Source organism: Adiantum capillus-veneris, chromosome 3, assembly GCF_014529385.1.
Source record: "Adiantum capillus-veneris isolate H3 chromosome 3, ASM1452938v2, whole genome shotgun sequence".
Classification (NCBI taxonomy): domain Eukaryota; kingdom Viridiplantae; phylum Streptophyta; class Polypodiopsida; order Polypodiales; family Pteridaceae; genus Adiantum; species Adiantum capillus-veneris.
This window is the reverse complement of record NC_140933.1, coordinates 32,305,887-32,331,132: the sequence shown is the minus strand read 5'-3', so window position 1 is coordinate 32,331,132 and position 25,246 is coordinate 32,305,887. Positions and strand designations below refer to the sequence as shown.

Sequence of the window (25,246 nt, the reverse complement as noted above, 5' to 3'; positions counted from 1 at the left end):
TTCTTCGCATGTGACGTGTATAATTCACATATGGAATTCAATCTTTGGAAAGGGAAGGCCATATAGCATGCACACGAACACGCACCCACGGTCACACGCACATGTGCACACACACAAAGGTGCCCAAAAAAAAGAGTAAAAAGCGGCTCTCCTTGGGTTTTTCAGATTATGTCAAAAAGCTAATCATTATGATGTCAAACTGCCATCTACTAAAAAATTGATCAAATGAAGCAACAAACAAAATAATTGTCAAGAATTACAAAACAAAAATTCCTATGAATACACTGCATTTGACAGGTTAGTGATACTGTTCTATTGGATATGGTTAGCTCAAATGACATCTACTACGTGTACTAAGGTAATAATACAAACTTCTCCTGTATCAATAGCTCTGATTTTAGCATTTGACCCGGAGTAAGATTCAGCTGTCAACACCAAGTCCACATCCATTGTCAGTAACATCCTTACGGCTCCCAAAAAGAACCGAGTGAAAACCTTGTGTTGGGTGCACACTCAGCTAGGTACAAATCCTATGTTGATCCATTAGCCAACGCATGTCATACAAAAATCATAGGCTCCAGTGACAACCTTCCTGTGACACTTGACTCCTTGCTCCAAAGTCACACAAGCTGGGAGCACAAATTACCCCTTTAAGTAGCTGTTTCCTAAGTCGTGCATCCAGCACGAGTTGGAGGCCAATACCGTAGAACAGACCTACCAAGTATGTTCTTCACAGGCAAGGGTCCCCTACGTTTAGCATCAAAAGCTAATGAGAACAAACAGCACACAAATACTACCTTCGCACACAAAAGAGGTCCTAGTTACTTTTTACCATATGTGTGAATCATTGCTGTTGTTCCGATTGTCTCCCATGACAAACACATACCCTTTGGGTACAAGCTGTGGCAACATAGCAAAAATAGTATCAGAGCAAGCTTATCAGTAGCAACTCTTCCCACACTTACAGGCACACACGCAAGTATAAACAAACATGGAATTCAAGAACAACAGATGTAACAGTGTATGAGAATACTTCACATACAATGGCATTCATGTCATAGGTAGGTGGTTCTGCAATGAAATCCTCTTCTCTTACAATACCATTTACAACCAGCTTTCCATTTTCGACCTGTTGAAACACAAAAAAGCAAAGACATGTCCTTTACAAAAAGGTCCATAATTAAAGGCACTATTCAGGCTCTGACAGCACTATTCAACCCTTTCAGCCAGTGATAGCAGTGTATGACGAAACCCCCCCCCCCCCTTTTCTCTCTGTCACTTTTATTTCTGCTTTCTATTTGCTCTCTTTTCTAACCAAAAACGTTTCTAGTGTGCTTTTGCCAATACTCCTAAGTGGGAACTCCGCCCCACAGAGTCACATCTCCAGTGCTCTCTTTCCGTAAAGTTTGATGTTTTTAGTCGATACGGTGTTGTCGCATTGTTTTACCGCCTTGTCAGGTGACTTGCTGGTTTCAGTGGTATCATAGCACCAACCAATTCTTCTGTTAGAAAGAGTCTGATATGAACCTGCAGAGCACCTCCTAGTCATCACGACTCGAAAGGAATATGAGCGTGTCGAAGAGGAAGTGGAAGACAAAATTATTGAAAAAGTTGAAGAGGAAGGCGTTGAATAGGCAGAGACTGGTGATGGACGATGGCCAGGCAGGCAGTCTGAGGCACAGCCAGACTGGAAGCTTTTGAGAATTTGAAGAAAATGTTGATTGTGGCTCTTATTTTACAGCCACCATATTGAAAGTTGCCTTTTCATGTGTTCGTGGATGCATCCGATATAGTTGTTGGGCTGTTTTGATGCAGGTGAAGCAGAAGGGATGGTTTGAGCCAGTTTATCATGCTAGTAAGATATTAACTCCAGTTGAGAGGAACTATACAGTTACAGAAAGGGAGGCACTAGGAATGGCTTATGCTTTGCAGAAGTTCCGACATTATTTGCTGGGAAATCCCATAGTTTTTCATATGGATCATTAGGCCTTACTGTATTTGGTAAGGAAGACACAGCTTACAAGGAGGCTAGCTAGATGGATGTTATTACTTCAAGATTTGATTTTACCATTGGAGGGCACCACATGCCAACTGAAAATAACAGACTAGAAACAGACTTTTCGCACTTCAAAACAACTTGAACTCAGAGACAGAGAGAGAATCCACACGAAAAACACGGAGTGACGGAGTTCAACTCCCAAAGTGCTCTAGCCCCAAAACCCTAGTGCCCCTTTTGGTATTTTTTTATAGTGCTTCAACAAGGTACAAAGTTCCAGGGCTCTACTCTGCTTCCCTGCAAGGTGAAATGCAAGAGAGAGTGCCCTCCTTCCATATTTGAAGGCCCTTGCTCCTTCCATATTTGAAGGCCCTTGGCCTTGAGAAACATCAACCATTGAAAAGCAACCTTCCCTTAAAAAAACTAGGCCAAAATCTGGTGTTGGCTTTCAGTTCCACAAAATATAGGTTGTCCGTACAGCCTGGCCACGTCATCAATTTACACAAGTCTGAGGTCTTTACCTTTAGGGTTTTAGACCCCTCAGCTATAACCTATAAGTTGAGCAATTTCTTTAGTTTGGGTTTTAGGCCCCTCGGCCATATTCTACAAGTTGGTGAAGGTAAGGCATCGAGAGTCCTAACCCCCCGCCCCCCCTTGATCTTCGGTTAATGCCACGTCATTAACTTGTGATAAACATAGTACATACTCCAGGAAAGTTTCATGTTGTAGCAGATTACTTAAGCAAGTTAGAGCATGGAGAATGTGCTCCAGGGATATCACATCAACTTCCTCAAGGGATATCAACTTCATGATGCTGAGGTTTATGTTGCACCAGGTTTTCATTCGGAGAGAGTATAATCAGATGATGGCTTTTCTTGCGGAAGGAACAATGGATTAGAGGAAGTTTGTTCTTAGAAGTCGACCATTTTTGGTCACTGCAGATGCCTTATATCTACGAGGAATAGATCAGATTATCCGCCGATGTGTACCTGAGGAAGAAGAGAATGTTGTATTGAAAGAGGCACATTGTGGGGAGGCTAGAGAGGACATTTTTCAGGAGAGATCACAGGAAAGAAAATTTTGCAAGCAGGACTTCGGTGGCCTTTTATGTTAAGGGATGCCCACCCTCACCACCACCACCACCACCCCCCCCCCCCCCCCCCCGTTCCTTTTCTCCTCGCTGGGCTCGTTTCTAGCTTGTCACTTCAGTAACAGTTCCCCCCCACCCCCTTCGACTTCCCTCGCAGTAGCAGACCCAAATAGAGGCTTGTGCTTCGCCACAGACGGACTCTGGATTTGCTCCTAGCATGCACTCTTCCTTCACGCATGTCCTAGTGTGACGGTCTTAATTCAAAATGTCGGTTTTCGTTGTAAGTTTGTGGTTTCTCCTCTCAAAGGATGTGATATGATTTTTGGCATCAAGTGGATTAAGGATTATGATCCACAAGTTAGTTGGAAAAAAAAAACACACTCTCTCACAGTCAGAGGAGCACTTCCCGGGGCTCTTCGCTGTGACAAGGACATTCCGTCTTTGCTATTAATCTCACTCATGTTTTGAAAGAGGATAACACACGTAGTCTCATAGTCTCTCTTAGTACATAGTCCCATAGTCCTGAAAAGAATCATTCATTGCATGAAAAGGAATGAAGGAATCTCTTTCTATCATTCCTTCTCCTAAGCACGTCATGCATTTTTTGCATGATAGAGATTGATTGTTCGCGAGGATCATCGAGCCTTCAAGTTGCTCTAATCTGTACCGAGTGCACCTTGGGGTGACCGTCAAGCTAGATGGTTCCAGTCTTGTGAGCAATTTGGTGGTTTGATTGATTGTGTCCCTAGTAAAGCTAATCCAATTTTAGATATGATCAGTCATCTACTGTGTGGGTCCCACGATACTTGAACTTCAAGAAGGTCAGTAGTGCTTGCTTCTTTGAGCCGCGCCGAAAGCGACGCAGAATAATCTGTGTTGGCTCCATGTCTTCAACTTTGTCTACGATCTCGGGTTCATCTTCTTCAAGAATCTCCTTCTGGGGATTTCCCTGAAACCACTTCAGACACAATATCATAGAAACATCGGTTACTTGTCGAGTGACTGGAAAAAGACTATGCTTCCTAAATGATTGCGGATGGAATGCAGATGAAAAATGTGACGGAGTGGCAAACCTTTCACCAAGTACATGCAAAAATTGCGATCTAAACTTGATTTTTCGTCCTAAAACTATCCAATGTGGCAAACCACAAAGGGAATACCAATGCTTAACGGACAAATGTGCTAGTGCTTTTGCGGCGACTATGTCCGGCCAAGGAATGAGCATACAAACCTGATTGACATGACTGACAATCGTAAAACATTTGAAGAGGCAGCAGACCACAACTGAAGTGCACCTTCTCAACAAGACCGGCAAGGAGACAAAGCGTTTTCAGCCACCCAAGATCAGCCAGCGTTTTTCATCAACAGCAGAAGAAGCCTAGCGTTTTCACCAGTTGCAGATCAGCCTGGCGACAGCAACAGACTCCACAGCGTTTTTGCAGCAGATCAGCGAATCAGCCTAGCATTTTTGGATCAGCAGGACATCCCAACGTTTTGCAAATTCCCGACGACAAACCCACTTTCTGCATCAATGTTTTCAGGTTTCAGCATATAGACTTCGCCCCCCAACCCCCAAACCTCCCAGACCTCACCTTCCCGCAGCAGATCCTCACCGCATGGTTAGATCAGCCAAAGTTTGCAGATTCAGCGCGCTATTCGCAGATTTCAGCACCTGCATTTTCAGCGCATCGTTGTCATCGCCGTCGTCACCGACATAGAGTCAGAATTCAGCAGATACAAGGTTTGCAGATTTCAGCCCGTCTGGTCGCCGTCCTCATCGTCATCAATATCGTCGACAAGTCCATTGCATTGTAGAGATTTGTGCAATCAATAGTAGACCGCTCTCGCCATAGAGAGTGGGGGCCTTCGAAGGAGGGTTTGGCAACATTCTGGTGTCGTATTCTTCTCTCTCTCTCTCAGTCTCAACACCTTCATTCACAGTGTCATTCACTTTGTTTGTGATCATTTGCACTCTCTCACTAAAGGAGGAAGGCTCTCCCTTCCGAAAGTAAAAGGAACCCTTGAGCACAATTCGGAGCACTCATCTTGAGCAAAGTTCTACATTCACTTCCGTTGCACCTTACAAGTCGTTTCTTTTCGAGGTCAAACATATTCGACCTTCATTCATCATTCAGTTCTCTCAAGAAAAATCGAGTAAAGAAACTGAATTTCACCAAGTACGATCTCTTTGCCCTTCATTTGTCAAAGTCGCTTTCTCAGCCCGATAGTCAACCACGGCGTTGTTCTTGTGGTACCAAGAAATTTTGAGGAGGACGTCACAACCTTCCTAAGGGTATTACGTAGAAGTCCTCATGCCCTAAATACTCCTGACATTGCAAACGAAGTTTGCCAATGATCGGTGTAATGGCAACATCCCATCCGAGTGCCGCTAGAACTGCCTCCGCCTGTGGCCTCAGCCTATCGGGCGTAATTCCGAATCGAGCCACCAAATCAAGAAGTTAGCCTTGGCTCCTCCATCAAAGAAAAATGAGGGATTCTTGATCTTGCACTTCGCCCCAAGGGTGACAAAGTTTTCTATTTTTTGTTCATCTGATTCGGTTCGGGCTCCACTCAATGTGGTACCAGTTATGCTTCCATCTTTCCTTTTTTTCCACGCTCGACTGCCGCTCTGTAACTCTCAAGTATATCTTCTGGTGGTCCTTTGAGTTCTGGTCTCTCTCTTTTTGAGTGTACAGGTTCCGCTTTTCTGCACTTATCTGTCCTTTCGGCTTTCCTCCCTACCTGAGAGGAGAAGCAATGGCTACATGCCATCTCAAGCAGGGTAGTTTTCGTACGACGTACGGAACGTCTCGTTCCGTACTGCGGGTCACGTACCGTCCCGTACGTTTTGTACGTTTTTTTTTTTAATATATAAAAGCAAAATTCACAATTGTGAATGGATTATATTGAGCAGCCCAACTCTCTCTCTCTCATGCTCTAGCCTCTTCCTGTTTAAGCAATGCCTCTCCATCTTGTTCTCCAACACTTCCAAGCTCTCAATGCTCATTGCTCTCAAGCTCTCAATGCTCTCACTGCTCAATGCTCCCATGTTCTAGCTCTCAAGTGACAAGCTCTAGAGACTAGAGTCTTGCCTCTCCATCTTCTCTCCATTGGGTCTCTCCCTCTCAAGCTCCCATTGAAGATCTCATAACGTCAAGTTTCTTTAAGTTTTCAGTTTAAACCCAAGGGCCTGAGCCTTAGACGTAAGAATTCTTTGTTTTTTTATTTTGAACGTACGTAACGTCATCGTACATCTTAATATTTTTTAGTTCGTTTAGTACCGCACATCATCGTACGTGTACAAAACGTACAGGACCGTACGAGACCACTATGATCTCAAGTATATCTTGTCAAAAAATCAGGTAATTCTTCAGATGTCTCGCCAATCTCGGGTCCCTGGAGTACTTAATCAATCTCTTCACACATATGCCAATCCGCAATTGACGTTTGTACTCCGTTCTAGCAAACTTGTTCGTTGAAAAAAAAAATCCCATATCTTTATTCTCTTCTTCAGTTCCTGCACCGAAATTTCAACTTTTTTTTGCCTTCTCACTGTGATGTGTCATCTCTATCAGATTCTTCACGAGAACCCATGTGTAATCTGGGATTCTTTATGGCTTTATCCCATGTAAGACAGAGCGATGAAGACGGGAGCGCGCCCGATGCGCGATGTATGAAGGGTGGGAGTGGCTAATAAGTCCAGGGTCGGGACATGAATATTCTTTTCACAAAAGCTGTGCGCGTTGCAAAAAGGATCGGATCCTCCGTAGAAGAATCTTTCTGTGCTCTAATACCACTGTAACAAACTTAGACACCCCAAGTCAAGATTCTACCATGACACAATAGAGATTCACTTCAAAACAGTTCACAAAGACGACACGACCCAGTGTAGTTTCGTGCCCAGAGGTATTGGCCCCAAAGACTCGCGCCCTTTCGGTATTTCTTTTTATACTAATCTTGGTGCAAAAGTACAAGGGAGTCGGCGGGGACTCACACTCAGACTCTGCGTCCAGATGCCCTAAGTAATGAGGCATACGCAACTTATTTATTGGTACAAACGATGCCCAAGAGCAGAGCCCCAAAAATCTCAAAATCAAAAGCTTTAGAAACTTCAAAAGTTTCTCACAAATTAAAGCATAGGGCCCAAAAAGCATCTCAGCACTTGTGTTCTCTCTCTCTCTCTCTCTCTCTCTCTCCCCAACGTTTTCGACGCGCGTGGCTCACACTCTTTCCGCTGCTCACTCTCACAATTCTTAACGTTCTTACCATTCTGTGGGTTCTAAGGATCTTGAGAGGTACTGTCACAAGACGGGCACCACGTGCCAATAGAAAAAAACAGACTGAACAGAGTTTTTAGCACTTCAATAACAATTGAACTGAGAGAGAGAGAGAGAGAGAGACGACACGCGACACGAATGGCGGAATTCCACCCCAAAGAGTATTGGTCCCAAACCTTGGCACCGCTTTCGGTATTTCTTTATATTGCATCAACACAGTACAAGCCGGTACTCCAGACTCTGCACCTTGTCCAGGAAGCATGCCAGAGAATGAGCCCTAACCTCATATTTAAAGGCTCTTGGCCTGAAAAGTAGTTATAGTGAAAAGCTTCAAACTCAAAAGCAATTGGTCGAAAAAGTACTAGCGCCAAAATTTGCTAGCACGTTTTGCGAAAATCTGTACAACTGCCATGTCAGCACTTTTAGCGCGTTTTGCGGAAATCTGCCACGTGAGCACTGTCAACGGGAATTTCAGGATTGTCCGTACAATTGCCACGACACCAGTCCACGCGTGTGTGTGTGGGTCTTGCTTTATTTTAATGCCTTTATGTCACTTAGGCCCCATCGGACGGGGTCCCCATAAGTTGGTAGGACTTCTTCTTCTGGTGTTGCTTGTTCTTCTTAGGGTTTAGGCCCCTCGGCCATGATCTGAAGGATGCTCTATTCTTCAGTGACTTGACACGTCAGCAGTTTGTCACATCCCCCCTTCTTGAAAGAAAGTAATCGTCCGCGATTACAGCATATTTGCAAAACAACTCAAGTTAGCTCAAAAAAAATTGAGAGTCATTCCGAGGGACAATCAGCTTGCTCTTTTTGTTAAGGAGTTGGCTTCTCCTTTCGGCTCTTTTGATCAAGGAGTTGGCTTCTCCTTTCGTCCAAATCGGAACTCTTGATATTCCGGCGTAGTAAAATTAGCCATCACGCCCAGACCACACTAATCTTCCACAGATGTCTTGATGCACTAAAATTACATACCCAGGCAATCTCATCCAATTAGGAATATTCAATGGTTGGCACGTCACAATGAAACACAAATGCTCACATATGCATGACACATGTTACAGACACACCAAGCAGCGTCGTTGAGCACTCCCCCGAGACAAACGGTCTGCGGTATGAAGCTACTTAACGACTACCTCGTCACTCCCCCCGCAACTAACCTAAAAAGGTCCGGGCCATAAGCTCAGAGAACTGTACATCAAACGCTCCCCACACCGCAACCTGCGTCGCTTGGAGGTTCAAGCATACAAACAAACGCTCCCCAGAGCTTTCGTCTATGTCATTCAGAGGTTTTCTAGCATACAACGAAACGCTTCCCAGACATCCCGTCTGCGTGGTTCCGAGGTTCAAACAATACCAAAACAGCATTTCTCACTACTCCACTTGCGGAGGCAGTTCTAGCGGCACCCGGTAGGGAGTAGCCATTACACCTGTCATTGGCAAACTTCGGTTGCATTGTCAGGGGTATTTGGGACATGAGGACTTTTACATAATGCCTTTGAAAGGTTGTGATGTTCTCTTGGGAATTCCCTGGTACCACAAGAGCAACGCCGTGGTCGACTATCGGGCGAGGAAAGCGACATTGACTACAGAGAAGGGCAGAACCATTGTACTCAATATAAAACTGAAGGGCGAGTCTATCCCTATTGTATCGGCTTCGGCCATTTCTAAATTAATAAAATCAAGTCTGTTTGTTTACTCGATCTTTTTGAACGAGTTTAATGATGAGGATATGACAAATATGTCTGAACTTAATAAAGAACGCCAAAATTTTCTCCACTCATGCCGATTGCTTCTCAGAGGGCCTGTCAAGCGAGTTACCACCTGCTCGTCCTGAAGATCATACCATTGATCTGATTCCTGGAAGCACACCACAGAACCAGCCACCTTACCGTGTGAGCCGAGCCCAGAACGAAGAGATTATGAACCAAGTGAAAGACCTCTTGGAAAAGGGTCTTATCCAGCCTAGTACTTCACCGTATTGCTCTCCAGTGTTGTTGATTTTGAAGAAAGACGGATCTTGGAGAATGTGCATCGATTATAGAGCTCTCAACAAAATCACCATCAAGAACAGATTTCCGATTCCTAGGATCGATGATATACTCGACAGATTACAAGGATCCTAGTGTTTTAGCAGGATTGATTTGAAGAGTGGATATCATCATATCAAAATCGCGCCGGGAGACGTCTACAAGACGGCCTTTCGGACGACTTTTGGGTTATTTGAGTTTTTAGTGATGCCTTTTGGCTTAACCAATGCTCCTGCGACATTTAACCGGATGATGGACAGGATTTTTCGAAAGTACAGGCTATTTGTTGACACTTTCTTTGACGATATCATTGTTTTCTCCAAGAATGAGGCAGAACATAGAGATCACCTGCTTCAAGTCTTTCAGGCATTACAAGATCACAAGTTAGTGATTAATGCAAAGAAAAGTGAAATTTTTTCTCCCAGTGATACACTTTTTGGGACACATTGTGTCAGCAGCAGGAGTGCAAATGGATCCGGCCAAGATAGAGACTATCCGTGATTGGCCCGATTTGAAGAATGTCCATGAAGTTAGAAGCTTCTTGGGACTGTGTTCGTACTACAAGCGGTTCATTCGAAAGTTTGCAGAGGTTGCTTCCCCTTTGCATATCTTGACACAGAAAGGAGTCCCTTTCTCGTGGGGACCCACAGAGGTGACTGCCTTTCAGACTTTGAAAGAGAAATTGACTACGGGACCAGTTTAGACTTTGTCGGACTTGCAGAAGTCATTTGAAGTATATTGTGATGCTTGTGGTCGTAGTCTGGGTGCGGTCTTCATGCAAGCAAGCCATGTGATTGCTTACGAGAGCCGTTTGTTCTCAAAACCAGAATTCACAGCACAGATTTATGAGAATGTCACGTAACACATCCAACCCTATGTGTCCATGGACAAGCTACACCATAACAGGGTTTCCGTCAAGTCTAGTCGGTTTAGATTAGAAGTGATCTGGCACTTTTGTGAGTCTATTCGTAGACCGTGCATGCCCAGTCACTTAGTGTAGATGCATATCCTCTCGTTGCACACAGCATGATCATCAGTATTCCCATCAGAATCCATTAGAATCAATTAGGGAAATTTTCCAGTGACTTATTATTTTTCACTTATTATTTTTAAGTGACTTCCCAACAAAAGTAGGTAGGGCAATTTTGCTAAGTTTGTATATAGGCAAACCCAAGTTAGCACTCAATGGCAAAAGAGGCAGCAGGAGCACCACTCAACAGGCACCTTCTCAGCAGGACCCCAAAGGCTTCTAGCGTTTTTGCTGCATAGCAGCTTGGCTAGCGTTTTTGGACAAGACACAACAAATGAGCCAGCGTTTTGCCCTTGCAAATCCCTGGCAACAAGACCCCAGCAGATCAGCCTAGCGTTTTTGCATTTGCAGAATCCCGGCGACAAAAAGGCAAATTTCAGCCCTAGCGTTTTTGCATCTACCAAGGCGTTTTGCAGATCTACCGTGACAGAATCAACCCTAGGACCAGCATTTTCAGTTTTGAGTAGTTAGACTTCGCAGATCAAGTCCCGAACCTCGCAGATCTCACATTCCCGCAGCAGTTCCTCGCCGCACGGTCAATTTCCGCAAGGTTTTCAATTTCAGCCCGGAAAACGCCGATTTCAGCATCTGCGTTTTCAGCGCGTCGTCGTCGCATCGTCGCCATTGACATCGTCGCCGACATAGAGTCAGAATTCAGCAGATAGCAGATTTCAGCCCATAGCGTTTTTGGACAGCAGTAGAAAGATTGCAGATTTCAGCCCTAGTGTCGTCGTCGTCGTCGTCATCCCCGTCATCGTCATCGGCATAGTCTCAAGATTGCATCAGTTTCCATGCATCGTCATTGTACCACTTTGTGCAATCAATAAGTAGACCATTCTCGCCGACGAGAGTGGGGCCTTCGGAGGAGGGTTTTACAACGTCTCTGGTGTCGTATTTCTCTTCTCTCTCTATCTCTCAGTCTCATACACTTGCACGCACAGTGTCCATTCGCTTTGTTTGTGATCATAGCATTCTCTCATTAAGAACGGAAGGCTCTACCTTCCATAAGAACTAAAAGGAACCTTGAGCACAGTTCGGAGCACTCATCTTTAGCAAAGCGCAAACAATCATTCCACTGCACCTAACATTGGTATCAGAGCTTTGGAAGTGTTTTGTATTACTCAAGGAAAGAACCACAAGAATTTTTTTTGCTTGTTGCGGTCGCACGAACCCAAGTTTACTTGGGCGTGTCGATTCCTAATCGTGTGTTGTTGAAGAGTGACAGGAATCCCAAGAAAGAAGGGCTTGTCCAACCTCCCCTTGTCTCTTTTCACTCATTGAGAGCGGACCGTGCACTTAGCGGCCGGCCAATCGACATAAGGTGGGAAAAAGCAACCTTGGTGTGAGCGCAAGGCCGCCAAGGGGTGCGCCCGCGGAAAAGAGTAGAACTCGGGTGAAGAGAATATTCTTCTTCAACGCGATTTGCAAGCAAAAGAAAACCTCAAGAACCTCAAGACCCTCAAGAACCAAGTTCCTCGTGAACTTAAGAACCAAAGATCCTAGTTCATGGTCGTCACCCGAAGCGGAATGGATACTTCGTATACAAGTGATGAGCATGAGAGAGGCGACGAAGGATTCTCGACGAAGGATTCTCCCCAACAGGAGATTTTTCCAACCCTCCCCCTTCGCCATCTACGCCACGAGTTGTTCTAACTCCTATGGAGATGATGGTCAAGTCAATGATGGACATGATGCTGACACAACAAGAAGCGACTCGCGTCACTTTAGAAGCGAATCGAGTGGCGTTGGCACAACAAGAAACAAATCGCCTTGCTTTCGAACGCGAGCGCGATGAACGAAATGAACGAAAAGCAGAAAGGGAGGCCGAGCGTGAAGCTCAAAGGGAGCTACGCACTCAAGAATTCATTTCCCAAGTGCTAGCCTTGAAGACCAAACCACCCAAAGATCGAGGGAGTTTATCAAGTGACACAAGCCACGATGCGGATTCCAACCATCCAGTCACAGAGAAGTTGACTTTCAGTAAGTATGACAATAAGATGGATACTAAGGTATTTCATTCTTGGTTCAATCAATTTAATGCTTATTTTGCGACGACTAAGAAGACAGGAAATAGCAAAGTTTTGACGGCAGCTATGTACCTTGCCGGTGATGCCATCAATTGGTACGCATGGCAAGAGGCACAGCTAGCCGCGCACCTAGAGGAAGCCGACAGATTCACGCCCCTTTCCTTCGATTAGGCTGATTTCCAAGACAAGCTCAAGGCGCGGTTTATGCCACCTCAGTACCTCGCACGATTGAAAGACGATTGGCGCTCTCTCAAGCAAAATGGTATGCTAGTCATGTCTTTTTCTAATCATGTTTTGCAGCTAGGCACTCAATTACGAAAATCGGATGATGAGCGCAAAGAGGCTTTTCTCTTTGGATTGGACGAGTATATCAAGTACGATGTCGAGGTACTCGATCCAATCGATCGCAACAAGGCGGTAGCGATTGCTCTCGAAGAAGGAGATGAAGCACAACAAGGGAAAGCCTAAGAAGAACAAGACTTCCACAAGTACCTCGCAGACTTCTCAGAACCCTCAGAACGGTAAGAATGGTAAGAATGATAACTCTTCTAATCAATCTTCCAACAGTCTCTCATCAAAGAATTCTCCCAATGAATCTAAGGGTAAGGCTAACACAATTGCTAAACCTAAGCTTACTCCAGATGAAAAGGTAGCACAAGGAATTGTAGGAGGATATATCACGTCGGAAGAGCAAAGCACTTATTCTAAGGAAGGTCGTTGTTTTCATTGTTACATTAAGGGTCACATAAAAAGAACATACCCTAAGCTTGAATCAAATGAATCTAAAGAACCCACAGCACCCACTTCCTCTGTCAATGCAATGAATGATAACACGAGTGTGCCCCAAGTTTCTCAACACCTCCCATTGATGATTCTCTCATTAAATGTTATCGTCGTACGTCGGGACACCGTTTTGTCATATTGTTTGACCCAGGTAGTATACATGATGTGATCAGTTCCTCTCTTGTTGAGAGAGCCCGCCTCGAGGTTAGTCTGAGATCTCCTATCGAGGTCTCTGGCTTTCGTCCCGGTATGGACGCTCTCATCACGGAGGAGTGCCTTGATGTGCTGTTTGCAATTCAACAGACTGCCTTCACTAGAAGATTTGTTGTTTCTCCTCTCTCAGGATGTGATATGATTTTGGGCATTCAATGGTTTCGTGATACTAACGCTCTCATTGATTTTGAGGTCAACACTTTAACTCTCAATGCCAAAAGTGATTCTCCTGTTCTCATTCATGGAGAGGACATTGCTCATTCTCCATCTCTCATTGCTAATATGCAAAACAAGATTGAAAGGATTCAGGAGAAGGAGACTCTCTCAGTCTCTTTTTCTCCAAAACATGACACACAGGATTTGCATGATTGTGTGAAGCATGATGATGATTTGATTGACAATGATTTGCATGATGATTTGGATGACAAAGACAAGCATGATGATTTGCATGATCAAGATGTGATTTCTCACAAGCATGATGAGTTGCATGAAGATGATGTGATTGTTCACAAGAATGAGGTGTTAGTGGATGCTTTTTCTAGCGAAGCTAACCTCGTTGTAGATTGGATCAATCACGACGAACCGATCTTGGCTTTCAAGTCGAGGTCTAAAGAACCCCCACAGGACAATTCGATCATTCAAGAAGAACCGATCTTGGCTCTCGAGCCTAGGTCCAAAGAAACCTCACAGGAAGTATTATGTGTTCACATGATTCATACGCACGCATTGATCGATTGTTTCATTCGTGATCGTTTCCTGTATTTTAGTCAGCGTCTTTATGTGATCCCTTTTTCTAGGCATGACATATTGTACGTTGAGCACGTTTCACTCATGAATGAGCACGAATTATGCGGATTGTTCATGAAAAGCTGAAAAGTACGCCCTTTTTCTAGGCATGACATATTGTACGTTGAGCACGTTTCACTCATGAATGAGCACGAATGTATGCGGATTGTTCATGAAAAGCTGAAAAGTATGCATTCACGGAAGTCACATTCCATGTCTCTTTTTTGGCATGACTCAGTTGTAGAAAGAGCACATGAAAGTATGAGCACCAAGCATGGGCATTTTAATTGTGAATTGCCACAGTCGATTGCTTTAGATCAAAAGAGAAAGATACGATCTCATTGTTTGCGTGTGTGGTGAACGGTTTCGCACTCCGTCTATTTGTTCATCTACATTGCATGCACAGTCTTTGAGACAGACAAGATTTTTTCCATTCACTTTACATGAAATAGGTATGTTCATGGTTTTGTGTTGGAAATGGTTTCAAGAATTTTCAGCCATGGAGATTCTTGAAGAAGAGAGAAGCATGACTCTCAACGAAGTTGAAGCATTGAAGGAGCCACAGAACTTTGTGTCGCTTTCGGCGCGGCCCAAAGAAGCAAGCGTTGCAGACCTTTATCAAGTTTAAGTACCGCACGACCCACACATCAGAGTGGGCCGGCGAAGAGTCCCTTCCAGGATTCCGGATGCTGTTGGCGGATCCCTCGACGCCATACAGTTCGGTACCAGTACCTCACTTTGAAAAGCAGGGGATGTCACGTGACACATCCAACCCTATGCGTCCGTGGACAAGCTACACCATAACAGGGTTTCCGTCAAGTCCAGTCGGTTTAGATTAGAAGTGATCTCGCACTTTTGTGAGTCTATTCATAGACCGTGCATGCCCAGTCACTTAGTGTAGATGCATATCCTCTCGTTGCACACAGCATGATTATCAGTATTCCCATCAGAATCCATTAGAATCAGTTAGGGGAATTTTCCATTGATTTTAGCCTATTTTTGACATTTTTCACTTATTATTTTTAAGTGACTTCCCAACAAAAGTAGGTAGGGCAATTTTGCTAAGTTTGTATATAGGCAAACCCAAGTTAGCACTCAATGGCAGAAGAGGCAGCACGACCACCGCTCAACAGGCACCTTCTCAGCAAGACCCCAAAGGCTTCTAGTGTTTTTGCTCCACAACAGCTTGGCTAGCGTTTTTGGACAAGACACAGCACATCAGCCAGCGTTTTGCCCTTGCAGATCCCTGGCAACAAGACCCCAGCAGATCAGCCGAGCGTTTTTGCATTTGCAGAATCCCGACAGAAAGGCAAATTTCAGCCCTAGCGTTTTTGCATCTGCCAGTAACCTCGGCGTTTTGCAGATCCACCGTGACAGAATCAACCCTAGGACCAGCATTTTCAGTTTTGAGTAGTTAGACTTCGCAGATCAAGTCCCGAACCTCGCAGATCTCACATTCCCGCAGCAGTTCCTCGCCGCACGGTCAATTTCCGCAAGGTTTTCAATTTCAGCCCAGAAAACGCCGATTTCAGCATCTGCGTTTTCAGCGCGTCGTCGTCGCATCGTCGCCATTGACATCGTCGCCGACATAGAGTCAAAATTCAGCAGATAGCAGATTCCAGCCCATAGCGTTTTTGGACAGCAGTAGAAAGATTGCAGATTTCAGCCCTAGTGTCGTCGTCGTCGTCGTCATCCCCGTCATCGTCATCGGCATAGTCCCAAGATTGCATCAGTTTCCATGCATCGTCATTGTACCACTTTTGTGCAATCAATAAGTAGACCACTCTCGCCGACGAGAGTGGGGCCTTCGGAGGAGGGTTTTACAACGTCTCTGGTGTCGTATTTCTCTTCTCTCTCTATCTCTCAATCTCATACACTTGCACGCACAGTGTCCATTCACTTTGTTTGTGATCATAGCATTCTCACATTAAGAACGGAAGGCTCTACCTTCCATAAGAACTAAAAGGAACCTTGAGCACAGTTCGGAGCACTCATCTTGAGCAAAGCGCAAACAATCATTCCGCTATACCTAACAGAGAAAGAGCTTTTGGCAGTTATCCATGCTCTTCCTTAGTGGCAGCACTACCTACTCGAAGCGGATTTTACTGTCTTTACAGACCATCAGAGTTGACGCTACTTCTTATCACAGAAGCAGCTATCGGAAAAGCATATGCGGTGGGCGAACATCTTGTCACAGTCACTTCTAGATTGTCCATGTTCAGGGACAGAACAATTTGGTGGTAGATGCTTTGTCTCGGAAGCCATTGGTTCTGGCTATTTCCACGATTCACCATAGGAGCTTCGAGGATATGGGATGGGGAGACAGTAGCGGGATATTCCATTCGGAATGGCTACTTGATGAGAAAAACCATGTTGTGCGTTACACAGCCGTTGAGGGAAAAGGTTGTGACTGAATGCCACTGTCCACCTTTTACGGGTCACCGCGGCGTTGCTACCACCATAAAAGGGGTAGAGAGATATTTCTTTTGGCCGAGACTCAGGAAGGATGTGGACGAGTATTTGTGCAGTTGCTTGGTATGCCAGAAGGTCAAGTTTGACAGGCATAAAGCATAGGGATTGTTACAGCCTTTGCCCATACCCACCCATCCCTGGGAAAGTATTGCAATGGATTTCATTTTTGATCTCCCCAGAACCCAGTGGTCACGATGGTATTTGGACTGTTATTGACAGATTTAGCAAGCAGGCTGTAAGGTGCAACGGAAGTGAATGTCGAACTTTGCTCAAGATGAGTGCTCCGAATTGTGCTCAAGGGTTCCTTTTACTTACGGAAGGAAGAGCCTTCCATTCCTTTAGTGAGAGAGTGCAATGGACACAAACAAAGTGGATAAACACTGTGAATGAAGGTACATGAGACTGAGAGATAGAGAGAGAAGAATACGTGTCACCAGCGTGTGACTACAATCTATCCTTTTTGTTGATTTCTTTCTTATTATCTATTTACTTTCACTTTTTGGAAACACCCCTCGGGAAATCTAATTGCCCTGCATTGCATAGCTAGTGTAAAACTGTCCAGAGGGAGTCCAGGCCTGAGGGCAAGAGAGCACTAAGGTTGGACAAGGACTATGGTTAGCCAAAGTGGGGTCATTGACTAGCCAAAGTGGAATCATTTCCTACAGAGACTACATTTCAATTCTGGGTGTGGCTGCAGTGTACAAAGGGGGTCGGATGACCTAGAAAGATACAATGGCAGCATCTCCTAAAATTTAGGGAACTGCTATTTTGGGACTTGAAAATGTGTTTGCGTCATTACCTCCGGAATGACAAGGAGAACATTTTCTTACTCTGCCGTGAAGTCAACTGGGCAACCGGTTGGGAGATTTTTAGGCGGCAACCCTGAAACGGGAAAATGCTTGTAAATGTGCCAAGTGGCACAATTCTGTGTACTTTCCTCATGCAAGAGAAGGGGGCGCTGATTTTAGAGAGGAGAAGGGCTCATTTGCAGATTTTGTCACAGGTTAAGAGCTATGGAGTGCTTGCTTTCCCTCCTATGCCCAGTGCGGTGCCAGGAGTGATGCCCTGCACGCTACGCATTGCCCTCTCTCTCCCTTATGGCAGTATGTTATGCCCCTCTAGTGGGATTTTCATTTCACCAATGTACAGTTGTGTGGGTTCATGCGCGATTGCCGAGGCAAGAGCCTCTTGCATAGGTACTGGATTAGCTAGCGGCTAATCCCCCGCAGGTAGTACAGGTGAAATTCACGCCACAAATCTCGTCCGATTCAAAGGGCAAGTAGCCCTACACATGCGGGAGCTCGAGGACTTGCTACGGATGCGACCGGCACGCGAAACGGAGCCCGAAACAGTAGATTACAGCCTGCTGTGTATTTTGCAGGTTTAGGGTTTTGGCCCTAAACGGTCCCTAATACCCCCAAGAGGTTCGGGGACGCGAGGGGACCATTGTACGGGTGATTTGGCACATTTTCGGGGCTGAAAACAGAGAATTCAGCGTGCTGCAGGTTCTCGCCAGGTTTTGCAAAGTGCCCGTATGCGTCGGGAAAGTCATTCAATGCGTGGGAATACTGACCGTGAAGGGTTCTAGTACAATTATGCTGCCGAAATCGGGCCAGAACAGTTGAAATTCAGCCAAGGTTGTGCGGGGCAGCTTGTAAGGAACCACAGCGTTTATTCCCTCTTTTAAACAATAAAGAAATACCAAAAGGGGCGCCTAAGTTAGGGGCCAATCTGGTGTCGGTCTACTCATGCAGGTGCAATCTAGCAGCCTGTATCCCTCTCCCCTTTGTTGTGTCTTGAAAGTACAGGTAGAATAAACGACTAATAATGGGTGAAAGCTAAATCAAGGTTTGAAGTAAAGTCTACCGCCCTTTTTGGATTGAACAGGCCGGTTTCATGGTTCCATCGACGGGATTAAATCACTTTTTCCCATAGAAGTGAGCCTTGGTCAGTTTGGGCATGAAGACACAGGGGATTATAGACCAGACACAGGAAATTGCAATTATGGCTGACAGACCAGATGATGTGACTGAAGAGGTTTCCTCTTCACAGGTCCAACAGACACATGAAGTGGGTGAGTCTTCAAGACCATCACAGACGGATGATGATATATTCAGGACCCAGTTGGCTACTGCTGTGGCTATGTTCACACAAGTAATGCAAAACCCGAGGTTTTTAGCCTTTCTGCAACCTCCTCTTCCGTCTTAGCAAGTTGGGTCACTGGATCGTATTCAGAAGCCCGTTAAGGCTCAAGCACAGGTGATTCATACTGCACAGTCAATGGAAACACCTGTACACTTGACGGAGAACATGCAATCTCCACAACCTGTGCCTAAGGTGGAAGAACAGGTGGCTGAGATGCCAGTCTTTCAAGCTGTACCAGTTCAGCCCGCCACCTTTCAACAGCCTATAGTTGGTTCTAATGGGTAGGGAAGCAACCTACAGGCTATGCAACAGGTCTTCCCACCACCTTCAGTACACCCTGGCTATTTTGGAGGTGGATCGGTATTCCAGAGCAAGGCTGGTCATGCACCTGGAAATCAGTTTCACACACCAGGAACAGTGTTCGGGGGTGCTCAAACGATGATGCCTAACCCCATGTATAGTGTCACGGGCATGCTACTAGGGTTTCAAAGCACTCAGGGCCAATTTGGGATGCCACAGGCAAATTTTGGTATGGCTGGAATTACAAATCAGCAGCCAAATATGGCATTTCCAGGTCAACTTAATTGCGGTCAGGGAACACAAATGAACCCTAACAGTGTTTCCATGTTTCAGCCACTTCCATATGACAACTTAACGCCGCTGGAGAGGCCAACTCCGTACAAAGAAGGTGGCAAAGGTGTGACATTCACGACCTTTACAGGGTTTGATGACAAGAAGAAGGCTCTCTCATTCCTCCAGCAGTTTGACAAGGCCTATGCAGGGGGAAACTTTACAGAGGCTTCAAAGGTCCGCAAGGCAACCACTTTCTTGACAGGGAATGCGGGACAATGGTGGACAACTTTATTGCTTCAAGGGCAAGCTCCGTCCACATGGATTTACTTCAAGCAGATTTTTGCAGCAGCATGGTTATCTGATGACTTTGAAACAGATGTCATGACAGAATGGCACCAGCTTAATGCTACCACTTGCAAGAATCTGGATGACTACAATCGGAAGTTTTGGAAAGCTCTACTTCCAGTAACTTCCTATAGGTTTGTGCCATTGACAGAACAGATTGAAAAATACTGTTGTGGCCTACCTAAAGGATTGAGAAAGTATTGTACGAAGACAAAAGTCACTACTTCGACGCAGCTCATCGAGATAGCAACATTGGCAATGGTTTGCTCAAGGGAGAAGATTGTGAATTCAATACTGGCGTCAAGGAAGGATCAGCGAAGAAGTATGTTTCCAAGGAGGCTCCGAAAGTGACTCGGGAGCCAGCTAATGCAGGGAAAGACAAAGCTACGGCTGAATCAGAAAAGGGACCAGCGAAGAAATGGAAAAGACGTTTTCCTCGCAAGTCGGAAGAGCAAAAGAAGGTCCTGAGGTCAGAGAACAAATGCTTTATCTGTGAGCAGCCTGGCCACATTGCTTACAACTGTCCTACAAAGAAAAGGCCAACTGATTCTGAAGACAAGGAGGACAGGAAAGGAAAGGAGCCCATGGCTGGTCTAGTGCCAGATATGGTGGGCGATAAGCCAAATTCAGATGCAAGTGAGCTTTGCAGAGCATGGGGAAAGGTCAAGGATCAAACAGTGTTCATCTTCTTTGATCCAGGTGCCAAAGCCAAGTTCATTTTCCCAGAATTGGCTTCAAAGTTGGGAATCAGACCTGAAGAGATGGAGTATACAACAGAGGCAGGTTTGGCATGTCCTGGCCATACAGAGGCTATGACACCCATCATTGGAAAGTTGCCCCTACATATCCAGTCCTATGTAGATGCTGAAGAATTTTACATCATGCCACTGGATGGATGTGATGTGTTGTTAGGTATTCCTTGGTTGTTTCGTGTACAGGGAATCATGGATGCCTACAACAAAAAGATCACTGTACAGAGCAGGGGAAAGAATCACATTCTGGATGTAAAGCTTAAAGGGGAGTCTATTCCCACTGTATCAGCTTCTACTATTACTTTTGTAATGAAAAAGCATCTTTCTGCGTACTTGGTTTTTGCACGTGAAGTGTCAGATTGTGATGAATCAAATTTATCTGTGCTAGATAAAGAAAGGTCAATGTTTTTACAACAGTATAGTGACTGTTTTTCCGATTCATTACCGTCTCAATTACCGCCAGAGATTCTGGAAGAGATTCACTTTCTGGGACACATTGTCTCAAAGGATGGTGTCAAAATGGATCCTGCAAAAGTTGAAGCGATCAAGTCATGGCCAGATTTGAAGACGGTGCACGATGTCCGAAGTTTCTTGGGACTATGCTCCTATTACAGAAGGTTTATCCGAAATTTCGCTGAGATTGCTTCACCTTTACATGCTCTTCAAAAGAAGGCAGTCACCTTTAGATGGACACAGAAAGAGATTTCAGCTTTTAATCTCTTAAAGGAAAAGATGACTTCAGATCCAATCATTGTGTTGCCAGATCTTAGGATGTCATTTGTGGTCCAGTGTGACGCCTGTGGTTGTAGCATTGGTGCAGTGCTAATGCAAGATGGCAAGGTAGTAGCCTATGAGAGCAGAATTTTGCAAGGGCCAGAAAAGACTATGCAAGTCTATGAAAAAGAACTGCAGGCCGTGATTCATGCGCTCTTAAGTTGGAAACACTAGCTGCTAGGTGCAGATTTCGTTGTCCAAACGGATCATCAGACCTTGCGATACTTCTTGACACATGCAAAGTTATCTGAGAAGCATATGCGATGGGCAAATATCTTGTCCATGTTCCATTTTCAGATTGTGCATGTGGAAGGCAAGAAGAACGTTGTGGCTGATGCCTTGTCAAGGAAGCCACAAATTTCAGCTGTGTCAATTCCTTATCATCATGAACTTGATGATATGAGAGAACAGTATGCAAATGATGAAGATTTTGCAAGGGTCTTCGAGCAGCTAATGGATGGACAACATCATGAACACTATCTTCTTAAAGACGGGTTCATGATGATGCATGGCAGATTGTATGTCACAAAGCCATTGCGTCGCAAAGTTATGGAAGAGAGTCATGAACACTATCTTCTTAAAGACGGGTTCATGATGATGCATGGCAGATTGTATGTCACAAAGCCATTGCGTCGCAAAGTTATGGAAGAGAGTCATGTCCCACCGTATGCAGGGCATCGTGGTATCGATGCTACAGTTAAAGCGGTTGAGACATTCTTCTATTGGCCTACATTGAGAAGGGATGTGGATGCCTTTGTGCGAGAATGCCTAATTTGCCAGAAGGTCAAGTTTGACAGGCAAAAGGCACCAGGGTTATTGCAACCACTACCTATTCCAGATAAACCATGGGAAAGTATTGCTATGGATTTTATCTTTGATCTTCCGAGAACACAGACAGGAAACGATGGTATTTGGACCATTAAGCCTCATTTTATTCCTGTCAGGAAGAAGATAAAACCAGATCAGATGGCACGCTTGTTTATGAGCAATATTTTCAAGTATCATGGCATGCCACGGTCGATTGTTAGCGACCGTGATCCACGCATGACAAGTTTGTTCTGGAGAGGCTTGTTTGAGAATATGGGCACAACGCTCAAATTCTCTTGGTCATTTCATCCTCAAACAGATGGGCAGTCAAAAGAGGCAAATTCTATTGTCCTGGATCTGCTGAAGTGCTATGTGTCAGAGCATAAAGGAAAGTGGGAGCAGTATTTGCCATTGGTGGAGTATGCGTACAATGATACAGTGCATTCATCAACTCGCAAGGCACCTTTTGAGATAGTTGAAGGTGGCAAGAAAGTTCCTCCCATACTGCATACAAAGGACAAGATATTTGAAGCAGATAAGTATGTTCAGGACATGGATGAAATGTACAAGAAGGTCAAAGTGGCCTTAGAAAAGACTCAGGCAAAGCAAAAAAAAGCAGTTGATCGTCACCGTCGTGAAGTGGTATATTCACTTGGTGATTGGGTGCTTTTACGCTTTGAAAAGGCAAGGTTAAAGAAGATGAAGGGCAAGGAAAGACTGTTTCCAAAGCTCAGCATGCGTTACTATGGGCCTTTTCAAGTGTGCGACATAATCAGTGATGTTGCATATAGGCTGAAATTGCCTGACAGTTGGAAGATTCACAATGCGTTTCATGTGAGTCTTCTCAGACCCTATGTGGGTGATGTGCCAGAAGATATGCCAGCTGAAGATCAGCCGGAAGTCGAGGAACTTGACGAGATCTTGGTCCCGGAACAGATTTTGGCACACAAAGAAAGAAAAGTGAAAGGCAAGGTTGCTAGGCGTTACTTGGTAAAGTTCAGAAACTATCCACCAATGGATGCTAAGTGGATGGAAGAAGGTGAACTTGCAAAGTCACCAACTGTGTTATCACTTTACCTTGAAGCCTTCGATTTGCAACCTACCTTGACCCCTTGAGTTTCAAAGCTACATGGATTGTCAATGTGACAATGGCTTTTGAAACAAATGATGTACATGGTATTTAAAGTGAGCTCAAATGAAATACCTGTTACATGAAAGTTAGAGCTGTACAAATTGTCAGTTTGGCAATTGCTCTTATGGAATGTCCAAAAGTGTGCTTAGTGCTATAGAAGTGAGTATTTCTTGTCAGTTTGTCAAGAATACAGTAATTGTTTCTATTAAAGAGTACATGTGTAACTGCATTCTTAAACTGTCGGTTTAGGTATGCTCGAAAGTGTTACGGGATCCAACGTGTACTATAAGATAGCGGCAAAATGTGCAGCTACCATTTTGTCATTGGAAAGTTAGTGACTCAAAGCAATGGCAGAGTGCGAAGCTACCACTATGTCATTGGGACAGGGTTCACACGTAAGCAATACATGTGTTGACGAGGTGTTGAATACACCAGGGTTCACAATTAGCATGTATGTGTCGTACATGTGTCGACAGGTGTTGAATACATCAGTGTTGACTGTGAGCATGTACGACATAGATGCAAACGAGGACGTTTGAGATTTCAAGAGGGGGGTATGTCACCAGCGTGTGACTACTATCTATCCTTTTTGTTGATTTCTTTCTTATTATCTATTTACTTTCACTTTTTGGAAATACCCCTCGGGAAATCTAACTGCCCTGCATTGCATAGCTAGTGTGGAACTGTCCAGAGGGAGTCCAGGCCTGAGGGCAAGAGAGCACTAAGGTTGGACAAGGACTATGGTTAGCCAAAGTGGGGTCATTCACTAGCCAAAGTGGAATCCTTTGCTACAGAGGCTACATTTCAATTCTGGGTGTGGCTGCAGTGTACAAAGGGGGTCGGATGACCTAGAAAGATACAATGGCAGCATCTCCTAAAATTTAGGGAACTGCTATTTTGGGACTTGAAAATGTGTTTGCGTCATTACTTCCGGAATGACAAGGAGAACATTTTCTTACTCTGCCGTGAAGTCAACTGGGCAACCGGTTGGGAGATTTTTAGGCGGCAACCCTGAAACGGGAAAATGCTTGTAAATGTGCCAAGTGGCACAATTCTGTGCACTTTCCTCATGCAAGAGAAGGGGGCGCTGATTTTAGAGAGGAGAAGGGCTCATTTGCAGATTTTGTCACAGGTTAAGAGCTACGGAGTGCTTGTTTTCCCTCCTATGTACAATGCGGTGCCAGGAGTGATGCCCTGCACGCTACGCACTGCCCTCTCTCTCCCCTATGGCAGTATGTTAAGCCCCTCTAGTGGCCCTGCACGCTACTCACTGCCCTCTCTCTCCCCTATGGCAGTATGTTAAGCCCCTCTAGTGGGATTTTCATTTCACCAATGTACAGTTGTGTGGGTTCATGCGCGATTGCCGAGGCAAGAGCCTCTTCCACACGTACTGGATTAGCCGCTAGCTAATCCCCCGCAGGTACAGGTGAAATTCGGAGAGGTTTCACGCCAGAAATCTCGTCCGATTCAAAGGGCAAGTAGCCCTACAGGTGCGGGAGCTCGAGGACTTGCTACGGATGCGACCGGCACGCGAAACGGAGCCCGAAACAGTAGATTACAGCCTGCTGTGTATTTTTGCAGGTTTAGGGTTTTGGCCCTAAACAGTCCCTAATACCCCCAAGAGGTTCGGGGACGCGAGGGGACCGCTGTACAGGTGATTTGTCGCATTTTCGGGGCTGAAAACAGAGAATTCAGCGTGCTGCAGGTTCTCGCCAAGTTTTGCAAAGTGCCCGTATGCGTCGGGAAAGTCATTCAATGCGTGGGAATACTGACCGTGAAGGGTTCTAGTACAATTATGCTACCGAAATCGGGCCAGAACAGTTGAAATTCAGCCAAGGTTGTGCGGGGCAGCTTGTAAGGAACCACAACGTTTATTCCCTCTTTTAAACAATAAAGAAATACCGAAAGGGGCGCCTAAGTTAGGGGCCAATCTGGTGTCGGTCTACTCATACAGGTGCAATCTAGCAGCCTGTATCCCTCTCCCCTTTATTGTGTCTTGAAAGTACAGGTAGAA

At 45.1% G+C, this 25,246-nt stretch overlaps 1 protein-coding gene across 2 annotated transcripts in view; it reads right to left on the bottom strand.

The window, feature by feature from the left end:
* Positions 1-215: 215 nt before the first annotated feature.
* LOC147460704 (uncharacterized) overlaps positions 216-25,246 on the bottom strand; it is a 51,271-nt gene continuing 26,240 nt past the window's right edge. Inside the window, exons 6-10 of one of the 2 annotated variants that reach the window (XM_086508421.1) lie at positions 1,043-1,129; positions 833-900; positions 719-747; positions 589-629; positions 216-425 (exon numbers count right to left, since the gene is read on the bottom strand). In XM_086508421.1, coding sequence (XP_086364547.1) covers positions 354-425; positions 589-629; positions 719-747; positions 833-900; positions 1,043-1,129 — 297 coding nt within the window. In that variant the 3' untranslated portion in view covers positions 216-353. Of the gene's footprint in view, positions 748-832; positions 901-1,042; positions 1,130-25,246 lie in introns of both variants that reach the window. The other variant, XM_086508419.1, reaches the window with a different exon arrangement.